Genomic DNA, 13,484 nt, shown 5'->3' with positions numbered 1-13,484 from the left:
ATCGTAGCATCAAAATCCCTCGATGTGGGGTCCTCAATGATTGCTAAGTGTAGAAAAGTAGCTAATGAGGGTGTAGCCACCACTCGAGAATCCTTCGTGTCCTTCTTCTTGGTATCCTTCTTGTCCTTGTTGGGGCAATCCTTCTTCCAATGGCTGGTCTTACCACAAATATGGCATGTCGATTCTTTCTCTTTGTACATCTGGTCATCTAGTTTTACATCTGGTCAAGTCCCAGCCATATCTCTCGAGCCACCATCAAGTGATCGATATGGGCTATCATGACTATTGTACAAGATAGAAAGAGAAAAGAATGAATCCTGGCACTCAATTTGTCCCAATGAGACTGAGCTTTGGTCAACTCCGCACGAGCACTGGAAGAGAGTTTGGACTCATCTCTCACTAAGGGCCGGTTGATCTCCTCCATCACATGCTCCAACAGATCATAAGACTCCAATATGGCCAACATCATCACTCACCAGATACGATAATTGTCATCATCAAGCTTCTGATCTAATGGAAGAGCTGGTAGGACAATCCATGATTGCTTGGAACTCCACATCAGTCTTTGTAGACATCTTCACCTACAATGCCTACACAAACGCAAAAGAAACCCCCTCTAAATGTGAAAACCCAGCCTATTAGGGCTCTTGTCTCCGATTCTCGAACCTTCTTCAACCGCGCTGTCGAAGTCAATGAAAATGTAAAATATGCACTTGAAGGCAAAAAACACAATCTTCTTCCTTTTCTAACAGCAGCAGCTTCAACAAATCTTCTCTTTTCTCACACGCCCACACTCGCCTCAGCCTTGTTCTGATGTGTAGCCCACCTACTCGCACTTGAACACTGAAAATGCAACCTTGTGTCACGGTGAAAACTCCTCTTTAAATAGGTCCCAGTCCTTCAATGCTCTGATACCATGTCAAAGTGAAGCAATACGGAAGCGAATGACCATGACAAAGAGTGAAATGAGAGAGAAGAGAGAGAGAAAGAGATAGTGAAACGCAAAAAATCTGCATTGAAGAATGATGTATAAGAATGCATAATCATACACGCGAGTGTAGAGAGAATATATGTGTATGTCTCCACCTTGAGGACCTCGATCTCCGTCAGCCCAAGTGCTATCTCGTCACCACCAACAGGCTGAAATTTGTCAGATACAAGTGATAGACAATGTGATGGAGGGTTGCTATAAATAGCAAAAAAAAATGCCAAATAATGACCAGGTTGGCAGTCAACTGGTGCAGAATTGTCCGACTATACCTGTCCGACTGCACTTGGCTGACTGTAGACTGCCATCATGTGGCATGTGCCCTGGCAATGATGACATGGCTGCTGCTGATGTGGCTGCTGCTCTATCCTGCTCTACACACTGTAACACTCATGCCTATCTAGGGAGTGACAATCTCTAATAGCCCCATGTTTGGACGCCCCATGTCGTGTCGTCCCACATTGTGTCGACCCCCATCACGTTAACCTCTGTCGCGAGTGATGACCCCTGACGTAATGACCCCTAGTACAACAACTCCAACACCAACCAATATTTGAAGACGTGACACTTTCCCACTACACGACCACCATCCGAAGATGAAATGTGACTTTTCCACATCGACAACATCAAAAGACAAGGCATGGCTTCCCACGACCATATAGAGGACGACAAAGACAATGCACCCATTCCAATGATGGAAGAGAGAGAAAGAAGAGCTAAGGTCAAGAATGGAGAGTGGCTTAAGAGAAGAAAGTAGTTGGACTAGAGAGGTAGTTGGAGGGCATGTCAGATCTATTGGACTCAATCTGGAGAAACATGCAAATGAATGAGGAAGAAGAGGAAAGGAGAAGAAAACTAGAAGTGGAGTACGGTTACATAGAGTGGGTGATACAGAACAAGAAGAAGAGAAAAGACACAAATTGCAAGAGGAGATGGATAGGTTAGGGAGAGAGGAGACTTTTAGGAGAGCTCAGGATACAAGGAAAGACAAGAAGAAGGTAGTTGAAGCAAGTAGCAAGAAGGACAAGAAGAAAGACAAAAGACACAACCATAGGGAAGAGGAGGAGAGTGACAATTCAGAATACGACTATGGAAAGTTCAAAATGCCCCAACCCACCAAGTACAAAAGAAGAGAGACAGGTTGGTTTTGAAGAAGTGGATCACAGAAGTAGATAGATACTTGAAGTATCTTGAGATCACTGAAGACAAGAAGGGAGAAGTGGTGGCCATTTACTTAGAGAAAGACATTGCTAGTTGGTACCTAGTGGAACAAAAGCAAGGATACACTATTTTTTCATGGGAAGAACTCCAATAGGAACGCAAAGACTATTTCATCCCAAAGATGGAGAGATTCAAAGTTAGAGATGAATGGAGAAACCTCAAGCAAACACAAGGAAAGATGAAGGAGTATGTCAGCAAATATAGGCAGCTCATACTACAACTACCCAATATGGACACTGACAATAAGCTACATGGATTCCTATTTGGCATTTAAGAATGGGCCAGAAGAGATGTGGAGAGATAGGAGTCGACTAGTTTAGTTGAGGCCATGAGGATGGCTGAAAGACTAGTGGACCTAGAAGGAAGAAGAAGGACAGAGCCCAAGGGAGCTAAACCAGATTCAATACCAACATCACCAACAACTCTTGGACCCCGAGATCCAATACCCCTAGAGGCCCATTGTTGAAGGTGCGGGGTCAAATCTCAAGCATAAACCTAGCCACATCACAATCCACCTTAGTGCCAAGAGAGGAATAGTTGGCCAATGGGGGAACAACCACTACAGACCACGAGATCAAATACATCATGGTGGAGATCCCAAGGCTTAACCACATGGATTAGATGTTTCAAGTGCAGCACTATCAAAATCGATGCCCCATGGATGACACAGCCTCATTGAGCGGGTCAAGAGTAGCAACCACTAGTGCATATGGAGGAGAGGAGCCGCAACCCCCATGCATCCAAGAAATTCCTAGTGGAAGTGGCAAGAGCCTAGACCACCTAAGGGTGGTGGGGACAATTAGTGCTCATCCCCAATGCATGGCGGCCTGCATAGCAACAACCCAATACTTATACCTCAAAGGCAAAGTGAGTAAAGGGGATCAAGCCATCATGGTAGACACAGGAGCCACACCCACAACATCATTACCTTGGACTATGCAACCAAACATGGACTCAAATTGTCTAAGGCTTAAAAGGGTTAACAATAACCTTTGCACAAAGAGAAGCCAAGGAAGTTAAACAAGTCTTTGCAGTGCAAGTAGAAGCAAGAAAATGAAAAGCCAAACTCGACTTCTTAGTCATTCCCATGGACAATTTTGAAGTCATTTTAGGCCTGGAGTTCTACGACAAGTATGTCATTGCAATGTTTGGGAAGGAAGTTAATGAGATAATGTTGGATATGCAAGGAGAGAGCGCTAGAGTACCTTGTGAGAGAATCCAAGTGCCAAGTAGGACATCAATCAAAGTATGGATGAAGGAGAACAAGCCTAGAGTCTCATGCCAAATGGTGAAACCACTCACTAAACCAACCATGAGCACCAACCCAAGAACCACCTTGCCAGGTTACCCATATCATGCCTCGCATTATGGCCTGCAATGCCAAACAAGTGGAAAAATCAATAAAGCAAGGGGACATGGTGTATTTATGCATGATTCAGCCCATTAAGCAAGATATCACCAAGAAGCCCAAACTCCAAGTTGACAATATAGAAGTGGAAAAGATACTTGAGGAGTTTAAGGATGTGATGCCAACAAAACTACCCAAGGGCCTACCACCCAAAAGATATGTGGACCACAAGATTGAGCTCATCCTAAGGGTAGTTCCACCAGCAGAGCTAGAGCCCCTTATTGTATGAATCACACTAAACTCATGGAGTTTAAGAAACTGTTAAATAAATTGGAAGAGCAACGTTTCATCCGACCCAACAAATCCGTGTTTGGTGCCCTAGTGCTATTTGTCAAGAAGAAGGATGGGGGACTCCAACTATGTGTAGACTATAGGGCCCTTAATAAGTTCACATCAAAGTTCCTAGGGTTCATCATAGGCTAGGCTGACATCAAAGTAGACCCCAAGAAAGTAGAAGCAATAAAGAATTGGCATGTATTAAAGACCGTGAGGGAAATTCGAGAATTCCTAGGCTTCACGGTGTTTTGTAGAAGATTCATCAAGGATTATAGGCTAGTTACCGCACCACTATCCTACCTCACAAAGGGAGATAGCAATTTCACATGGAGAAGCAAGCAGCATGCCACTTTTGAGTTGATGAAGAAATGTATGAGTCAAACCCCTGTCCTCAAAGTACCCAACTTCACAAATCCCTTCGAGATCTCCATAGATGCATCAAATTATGGCATTGGGGAGGGAGGGGGGATGTGTTGGTGCAAGATGGCCACCCTATAGCTTATGAATCCAAGAAGTTCAGAGATACCAAAACCAAATGGAGCACACATGAGAAGGAGATGCTAGCAGTGATTCACTGCCTTAGAAAATGGAAGCATTATGTCCAAGACAAACACACAATGGTCTTCACAAGCAACGTATCCCTCAAATACTTCCGATCCCAACCAAATTTTTCTACCAAACAAGATGGATGGCTCAACTTTCTAGTAGAGTTTGACTTGGAGATCAAACACAAGCTAGGTTCCACTAACAAGATAGCATCTCTAAGTTGCAAAGCTGATTTGAAAGCCGTCAATGTGGTCAAGAGCAACTTCATCAAGTTAGTGAAGGAGGCTTTGGAACATGACCAAGACATGCACAAGATTATAGAAGATGTGAAAGCTAACAAGACACCGCATTGCATGTATACCCTAGAGGAGGAAATTCTATTTGTAGGCAAAAGCATTCCCAATAGTGTGGAATTGAAGAAAGTCATATTACATTAAGTGCATGATGGGAAATTAGGTGGGCATAAGGGACAAAGAAAGACACTTAAAGCACTCAAATAGTAGTTCTTTTGACCAAACATGAAGAAAGAAGTCATGGACTATATCAAGATGGCAAAGAAAGATACTTAAAGCACTCAAAAAGTAGTTCTTTTGACTAAACATGAAGGAAGAAGTCATGGACTATATCAAGATGTGCCCTACTTGCCAACTTGTAAAGGCACCACACTCCAAGCTAGTAGGATTACTTCAACCAATGCCAATACCTAACTAGCCATGGGATGTCATTAGCATGGATTTTATTGTGGAGCTCCCAGAATCCCATGGTTACACCATCATCTTTATAGTGGTGGACTATTAAGCAAGCTCACTTCATACATGTTAAGCCACCATTGAATGCCAAGGAGGTAGCCCACCTCTTTTTCACACGTGTTTAAGCTGCATGGCTTACCCTTAGCCATAGTTTTAGATAGAGATGGTAGATTCATGAGTTGCATGTGGAAGGAACTCTTTAAGACTCTGGAAACGCAGTTGAGATTCTCATTCTCCTTCCACCCTGAGACAAATAGGCAAACAGAGAGCCAACCAAGGCATTGAAGACTATCTCAAGAGCTATGCCCGGGATGGGACCAAAAAGATTGGGCCTTGTACCTTGATGTGCTCGAGTTTTACTATAACAGCTCAATCCACTCTGCCATGGGCTACACACCCTTTGAGTTAGCTACAGAAAAAGAAGTCATCACACCCCTTACCTTAGCCTCAAGAGCTGCCAAAGCTAAAGATCAGGATGCAAAAGAATTCTTGAAGAAATGGAGAGACCACAACGCAGTAGCTAAGCAAAGTCTAGAACAGAGGAAAATCACCATGATAGAACAGGCCAATAAGAAACATAAGGCAGTACTCTTCACCAAGGGAGACATGGTCCTTATCAGCTACAAGCATATATCTCTTCCAAAGAATATGAGCCCCAAATTCAATTGCCACCATTATGGACCCTACCGCATCACTCAAGTTTTGAACAACGTAACATACAAGCTTGACTTGCCAAAAAGCATTTGCATTCGTAATGCATTTCATGCCCGCCTTCTACACAAGTTCTATCTCGATAACCAATTGGACTGGCATGTTCTAATTTCACTCCAATGGCCCCTTCGAAGTAGAAGCATTCCTTCAGTGTCAAGAATACAAAGGGTACCCTGAGTACCTCACCAAGTGAAAAGAATGTCCTCTCAAAGAAGTCACTTGGATTTCAGAAGCAGAGACTCGCGAACGTGGCAATGACCCCTTTACCACCTGGCTCAAGGAGAATTCCAACAATTCTTCCAATGCCCCTTGAGTCATCACTTGACTTATCATAGGCCTAGTAACGCCTCTACTCCTCAAATATAATTGAGTCATGGGTGGATCCGCATGGTAGCTAAAATAAACCAAAGCACCAAAGCAATCTAGATAGGCAGACACTAACTAGCTTGATAGGAAAAGTTGTGTCAAGACCCCCAAGTTATAGTACAGCAACAGTCTAATAGTAAAGGTTGCGTTAAGACCCCCGTTAATTCGTCAAGTCCTAGACCGATAGACACTGGCCAGCTTATTAGAAGAAACTGTGTTAAGACCCCGGATGAGTCAAATAACCTCTACCCTTAGATTATTACGGACAACAATCCAATAAGCGAGGGTGAGTGTAAGGGCTTTGTAGCTATACCATGGCATTACTACCAAAAACACCTATATAGGGAGTAGTAGTGACTTTGAGCCCTACTTGGTTGCCACTCTACATGTGATTACCTATATCCAATGGTGAACCCTCATATGCAACGTCACGAGAGTGTGGTCATGGGATGTGCCTATGTTGTATTGCTTCTTTCATTGAATAGTACAAGAGTATACCTTACTCTCACAAATATCATGTTACCTTTCTCTACCGTGTTGAGTGAGTGAGTGCTAGTGAATCACAAGGGGAGAACAGTTTGAAACAAAAACATGACTTTTTTTTACAAAAACTATTAGGAAATATTAAACACGATGATGATGATGATGATGAGTAATGACTCATGAAGACTCCCAAGTTTTGAATGAGACTAAAAGACTTACTTTATTGAGATTTTGTTTAGTTATTGGACTTTGTTAATCTAGTATCTATTTTTGCATTGAGAGTTTATTATATGACGTTAGTATCATCTCATTTATGAGTTATTTATTATATATTATAATCCATTTTAGATTTTGATATTTCATAAATTTATTTTGAAATGAGAATCATGATGTTGCACTTCAACTTAGTCAATATCATACATGGGCTATTTATATGTTTATTTTAATTTTATTTATATAATATGTATAAATCATAATGTTTCAAGCTTGAACCATAGTATAGCCCAAAGACTTAACTTGGACATAAATCAATAATGGATCATAGTTGTGCAATGCATTATTCTCACCTAACACTCGTGTATTCACTCAATTGGCTTTTTTTATTTAAGAAAGTCCCATAGAGGTTAAAATCTAATTTTCTAGTTAAACTATTAAAAAACCCATGTTTCTTATTTTAGCCCCTCTTGAAATAAACTTATGAAACACATTTCTAACGTTTCATTTCTAAATGTTTTCGACATTCTTGGCTATTATGAAAAGGAAGGAGTCATCAATGCAATATCTTTTTTGGAAGTGCCCAAAGTTAAACCGCTTTGGTTTTACACTAAGAAAATGGATGGAGACAATGGGCATGGATGGTGCACTAAGAACCAAGACTAGTGTGTTAGGAGATCTAGGGAAGCTCAACCAAGGCTCTTTGACCCTCTGGAATGTAATAGGCATTGTAGCCCTCGGACATACTTGGAATTTCAAGAACAAAAGTGTTTTTAGCAAGTTGCCTAGGTTTATGACCCTATATAGCACTAAATGCAAAGAGGAAGATCTGATAGCTCTGGAAGGGGTTGGTAAGGACCATCTCTTTAGGGCTGCGTATAAGGCATCCTGTTTAGGGCTGCATTTAAGGCATCAAGAAAGAATAGGTAGGCATATACTACTCAACATCCCACATTTTTGGGCTAATGTAGATATTCCTTATATATTAATAGATTTCCACGTTATAAAAGAACTCCACATCAACATAATTTGACATCACATGAAGCTAACAATTTGTATATAATCACTAGCCATAAGTTTGACATGCACACAAGCCTTCCCACAATTTGATCTCGTATGAAGCTGACAAATTGTATCTAAGCACTAATGACAGGTTTGACATGCACGTAAGCCTTACCAAAAAATATACAAAGTCTAGCAAATCGGTTTCACATATCAGCCCTTTCAGACCAAAGGTACAATGCAAAACCAAGTTTGCAAAAGCACGCATTTTGGAAGAGCCAAACTAATCAACTCTAGGCATGAGGAGACCAGACATATTGAACATGATAACACTATAATAGAAGTCGATTTAAAAAAGCTACACTAGAAAGGAGAAGGGTAAGGAGAGTACAGGTTTGTATCACGTGTCTGTCAACAACAGTGAGAATGGTTCAAGTTTCAAAAGTGCAACCACTGAGCCTACATATTTAGTAATGAAAAATATGTACGTGATGTGAGAATGGTCCATCTACAAGATGTCTCTGGCAAGTCCAAGTGTGCAAGTAATGTGGGGACATACAGGTTACAATTAAGACTCACATGACAATGTCCAACACGCACCACTTGACATCACATAAGTAGATGCCACCAAGGCTTACTTCATCAATAACTGGACCTCAACAATGTCCACCTGGCAAAATAAAGTCTTTTGTTGTGATAATGACCATTGTTCGAATGGTCAGCAAGTTACTTGTGCCAATCCACACACGATGTGCCTGTGGGACACAGGAATCAAGTGTGCACAATGCTGCCATCAATGTTGAACTGTCCATACTACATAGAAGCATTCCACTTCCTGACAGCCAAAGTCCACCCAAATCCTGCTCGACATGCAGACACGCCAAGTGCTACCAGTATAACACAAAGATTAAATTGAAGTAATATGGGTCCAATGGTTGCACCCCCTCGTGGCATCCATGCGCCCCCCCGAACACCAGGATGAAGAAGAGATTTGGAAAATACAGAACAGTGACCCAGCTTGACCATTAACAACAGAAACAATGTATGAAAATTTGAATATGTTATAGCATCAAGTGTAAATATGCCTGTGAGAAAAAGGAAGTCCAAGTTTCATTCAAGTATCCTAAACCAGATCATAAAACCTCAAATTGAGCATCGGAAGCTCTGAAAAAGCTCAAACTCAAATCTCATGTATGGTCCACAAACACTTTTAAGTAGCCAGAAAGAACCCAATACGATATAGCCCAAGGATGATGCAAGTTAGGAGGGCCCATGAAAAGGCAACCCACCAAGCCATAAACAATGCCACACCCCTAAACAAAAGCAAACTTGAAGAAGAGTCTGCCAGCCTAATGGTATGACTTTCCCAGACCCGTGACATGCCAAGAAAGAGAATCATCATCATACCTGGACAAAACAACTGAACAGCAGCTCGGCATATAAAGTAACTGTTCAGAAGTAGTTTAGCTCGAGTTAGTTCCAAATTATTTGTCTTACTGCGGTGTAAGCTTTCATACCACACTAGGACAGCTTCATTTAGATATATTTGAATGCATACACGGAACAGGCATAACTGAAGTAATCCTGTGGCAAAAAGTCCCCAATACTGAAGTTTTCTCAATGTTGTCTCTAACATGCCGAAATCCTGAGCCCAATCATCTGCTGAGTGAGCTGGGAGTAGCAATTTTCCCCAGAATGAAATTTGCAGACTCCCGGCATGATCAACTTTTCCATTAGTAAGAGTTAGCTTCTTCACATTGTGTTCTCCTCCTTGCTGCAGTAGATCTGATGGGCCAGTACTCTGATCATCTGCCACTGGCCCTTCATCAAGCTGTGTTGGCCTTTCCTCTTCTGTATGTTTTCTTCCGGTTTCTTCAGCTATATGTAACTCTTGCAACTGCTCAGTAGGTTCAAATGCTTCTCTTATGGTTGAGAGCTCAACTGATGGTTTGGAGGAAATGAACAGCTCACCCATGGGCTTGATCCAAATGATACTTGCAAAAAGAGGAAGAACCACATTCAAATGGAGCATGAATTTGACAATCCTGCCTATCCTTAAAACCGGCATATTCCACTGCAGTTGATCTGTGCCTAGCCAAAATGCCCTCACATTATGATGGGCTGGAACAACCAACATTCCAGTCAAACACCCAGCAGCCAAGGCCATTACTGCATTAATAAAGGTTGGAGATAGAATATTACTCTGCATTGACTCGAACCCAGCCCCATCACTAGTTCTAGTAGCATGCAAATACAATTTATCCAAGGCAAAATCGATAACAGAGACAGGGGCAAAATGCAGCAGATAAAGGGCCACAATGAATCCAACAAAGCCCACACAAATGCTTACAGTCAACTCAGATATCCTTGAAGTGCTGCCTTGCCATCCAACACGAGCCAAAGCTCTGACAATCTTGTAAACAGCAAATAATCCCATGAAGACAGGGATTATTTTATCATTTCTAAGCAAATCGTTCTTCCTTGATAACTTCTCAGGATTAGAAACAGTAAAGTATGTAAGTACCTCACAAGCCAGCAGATTTGTAAGTCCAACCAGTGAAAACACAATAACTTTGTCATAGTCCTGAAAAAAAAGGCGACCCTGCAAATGTGCAGGAACAAGTGTGAGTCGCAGGAGCTGTGAACTTCCTTCGTCCCAACTCGACTGATCCTTAGTTTTCTCTTTCCTCTTCTTTGCTCTTTTGTACAGTAACGAACCATTATCTTGCTGCTTTCCAATATCTGTACGGTTTTCTTCCTTTGACACTGATTGTCTTCCTGCAGTGTCACCATCATTTGCATCTACCAAGGTGTTTTCATGTGCCTTCACATGCGTACTTGTGTATCCATTCCCACTTTGATTTTTCTGCTGTTCTACCCCATTGGGGTTTTCTGGATACAAATAATAATGAAGGCCTTGCAGAAACCATGAGGACAACTGAAAGGAAGTGGCATAAAACCCCGCAATGCAGGATAATGATATGTACACTACAAGATTGAAAAAAACCACCATAAAGCTAACGAAATTTCCAACTTCCTCTTGGAGTTTGTTAACAATACTAGCAGCAAAATCTCGGCACTGATGCAGATGACAGGAGAGCCCCAACAAAACCCTTACAATTTCCTGCTCTTTCTCCTGTAGGTGTGTTCACTGGTGCTCAAAAGAAAACTGGCAGACAGGAGCCCCTTTCTAACTCGTAGCATGTCCTGCTCTGTGTCTGGACTGAATATTGAGGGCAAGCTAGCATCCATTTCCCAAAAGACGCTGCTTCAGTGGTTCAAGAGTCACCATTATTGCACCAAACCATTACTGATGCTTGAAAGAAAGATGGCAGACAGAAGCCCCCTCTAATTCTTAGCATGTCCTGCTCTGTCTCAAGAAACTGTCTGGACGGATGGTTGAGGGCAGGCTAGCATCCATTAGCCAAAAGATGCTGTTCCAGTGGTTCAAGAGTCCCTGTTATTGCACAAAAACCCTTGTTGAACAATTTCCACCGAAGATAGAAACTGATATCTGCAGATCCAAAGCTTATCCTAATAGCATGCTCTTCAGAGCATGTGTGGTTTCAAAATTGAAGAAGAACCCTACCAGAGCCTGCACATGTATGCAGCGAAATATGATTGCTGCAACCCTACTTCAAAACCCTAGCAGAGCCTGCACATTCATGCAGAGAAATATGGTTGCTGAAACCCTGCTGCGGGAGAGAGAAGTTACGCTTGTTCTGTCATGGAAGGATGGATTGCGACTTCATTGCGGTCGATCGAGAGCTTCTTCGTCCTTTGGGCGGGTGCCGAACCCAGGTGATCCCCGAAGCCACATGTCAAGTCAGGGTAAGGTCATGACTCGAGACGTACATATGCCGGGTTCACACCTAACACGAACCAACACACGCTCTCGGTTCACACTTAACGGATAGCTGAAGCACATGCCTCATGAGGGCCAGCGGTTGCAACACCGGCACCAGCACAGGAGCGTGTGCTGATGTGGATGTTTTGCTCCCTGCCGTGCATAATCCAGGCTGTTTTCTGCCTATCGGCACTCCAATTTTGTGCCACAACAAATCTTCACGCACCACGTCAGCTCAGTGGTGAATATTTTGATCAAACGACCATGTGAAAATGGACCTATTGCAGGGGCAAGTTTCCATCGTGTAAAGACGAGATTGGTCGAAGCGATGTTGGTCGTAAAGTATGTTTGTCTTACATTTCAAATAGAAAACCTACTAATGACATGATTCTTAGCCCAAAAATTGCTCACAATTCAACCTCTTCCTCTTTTCCATTCAATGGGGGGAAAAGTTTCTCATGAGCACTAGTTTTGGCATTAGTTTCTCCAAATCCAATGGGGAAAAAGTTTTTGTTAGCACTAGTTTTGTGTAACGTACCCGCCCTTGATTATGTAACGAATAGTGTTTTAGTAGTTGCCTAGAGTTGACCTTCTAGCCGTCGCCATCCGTATTCTAACCAAAATGATCGGATTTTGTTTGTCCGACTAGTTAACCTTAGGTCTACCCTGCAAGGAAAGTATCCTGTTGTTATCCACGAAGAACCGACCTGAAGGTTCCTAATTGACCTAATAGTCACCTATCAACAACTAGCTCACATCCGGAGGTGTCCTTCGAGAGACTTCTTGTCCGGAAGAAATGACTTCCATTACCCTTGGTTCATGGAGTACAATGTTTTTTTCCAGTACTAGTGAGGATTTATGAAATCCCTCGCAGTACTCTAGCACATCCGCCTTACATTTCCCCTAAGATAATTTACAGTTCGGGTTCTGAGACCAAACCCTAGGTAAGTCAGTGAATCGGCCCTTCCTCGACTTTCTTTCTAGCATTTGTTTTTTGGGAAGCCTCTCAGCTAACCGAGAGTACCTTGCCATAGGACTAGACGGTCTAGAATCCATCCACATCCTTCCCTCTATGAAAGTTCTTAATTATCTAATTACCTACCATATTATGTGAAACACATAAAAACAGCTTCATTAATTAAAAAGAATCATTTTATGCACAGTTGTTCGTTTGTGTAATTACTCACAGACATACAATTAGAATAAAACAAATTCATTGATTATGTTGCATAAGTGTGTTCTCCCGCCCATACAGGAGAAATTTCATGTGCTGCCTCATCCGGCATATTTACACATCACCAAGATCAAATCCACCTATAGCTAGCGTTTTTAGGTGTCCCAAGTAGAACGTGCACCATACAGGGGACCAAGTAGATCCTAGGTGCGTAAAAAATTTACTAGCCAGAGTTCCCCCTGGCACCCTATCCACCTCTTACTTCATATGATCCCTGCTGGGAGACCTCTCACCATCGGAGCCGTCCATGCTTCCACGACAGTAAAAACATTTCCACTTGGTATGGGGATTCAACACCTATCCTTGGGGGAGGTATATGGCTCCTCAACTTGTATCTCTTCCAATACGTAATTCAATCAGGATCTACTCTAGAAAATCACAAACAAGATTGATGTCTTCAAGCAGTTATGACTTCAATCAATCATGCAACTTTCAAGTGA

General features: G+C 42.2%; 1 protein-coding gene across 2 annotated transcripts; it reads right to left on the bottom strand.

Moving 5' to 3' along the window:
• Positions 1-8,284: 8,284 nt before the first annotated feature.
• LOC148013175 (uncharacterized) lies at positions 8,285-11,878 on the bottom strand. 2 transcript variants are annotated; one of them, XM_087668152.1, is made up of 3 exons: positions 11,553-11,878; positions 9,371-11,420; positions 8,285-9,048 (listed from the first exon to the last, which is right to left on the bottom strand). In XM_087668152.1, exons 2-3 carry the CDS (start codon positions 10,974-10,976, stop codon positions 8,777-8,779), a joined length of 1,878 nt encoding a protein of 625 aa, XP_087524278.1. In that variant the 5' UTR covers positions 10,977-11,420; positions 11,553-11,878; the 3' UTR covers positions 8,285-8,776. The 2 variants fall into 2 exon arrangements, with proteins under 2 accessions (XP_087524278.1, XP_087524277.1); XM_087668151.1 differs by having other exon boundaries at positions 9,371-11,878.
• Positions 11,879-13,484: the final 1,606 nt, after the last annotated feature.

This window comes from Lygodium microphyllum, chromosome 26 (genome assembly GCF_053477565.2).
Source record: "Lygodium microphyllum isolate KBCC chromosome 26, Lygodium_microphyllum_v1.1.10, whole genome shotgun sequence".
Taxonomy (NCBI): Eukaryota; Viridiplantae; Streptophyta; class Polypodiopsida; order Schizaeales; family Lygodiaceae; genus Lygodium; species Lygodium microphyllum.
This window is presented reverse-complemented; position numbering and strand designations above follow the sequence as displayed.

Bases quoted from the DNA above. Each gene is read 5' to 3' on its own strand.
- LOC148013175 (XM_087668151.1), bottom strand. From the start codon at position 10,976: ATGGTGGTTTTTTTCAATCTTGTAGTGTACATATCATTATCCTGCATT. The intron at 9,049-9,370 runs GTATGATGATGA...TTTTTCTCACAG, and splicing joins TGTTCAGTTGTTTTGTCCAG to GCATATTTACACTTGATGCT.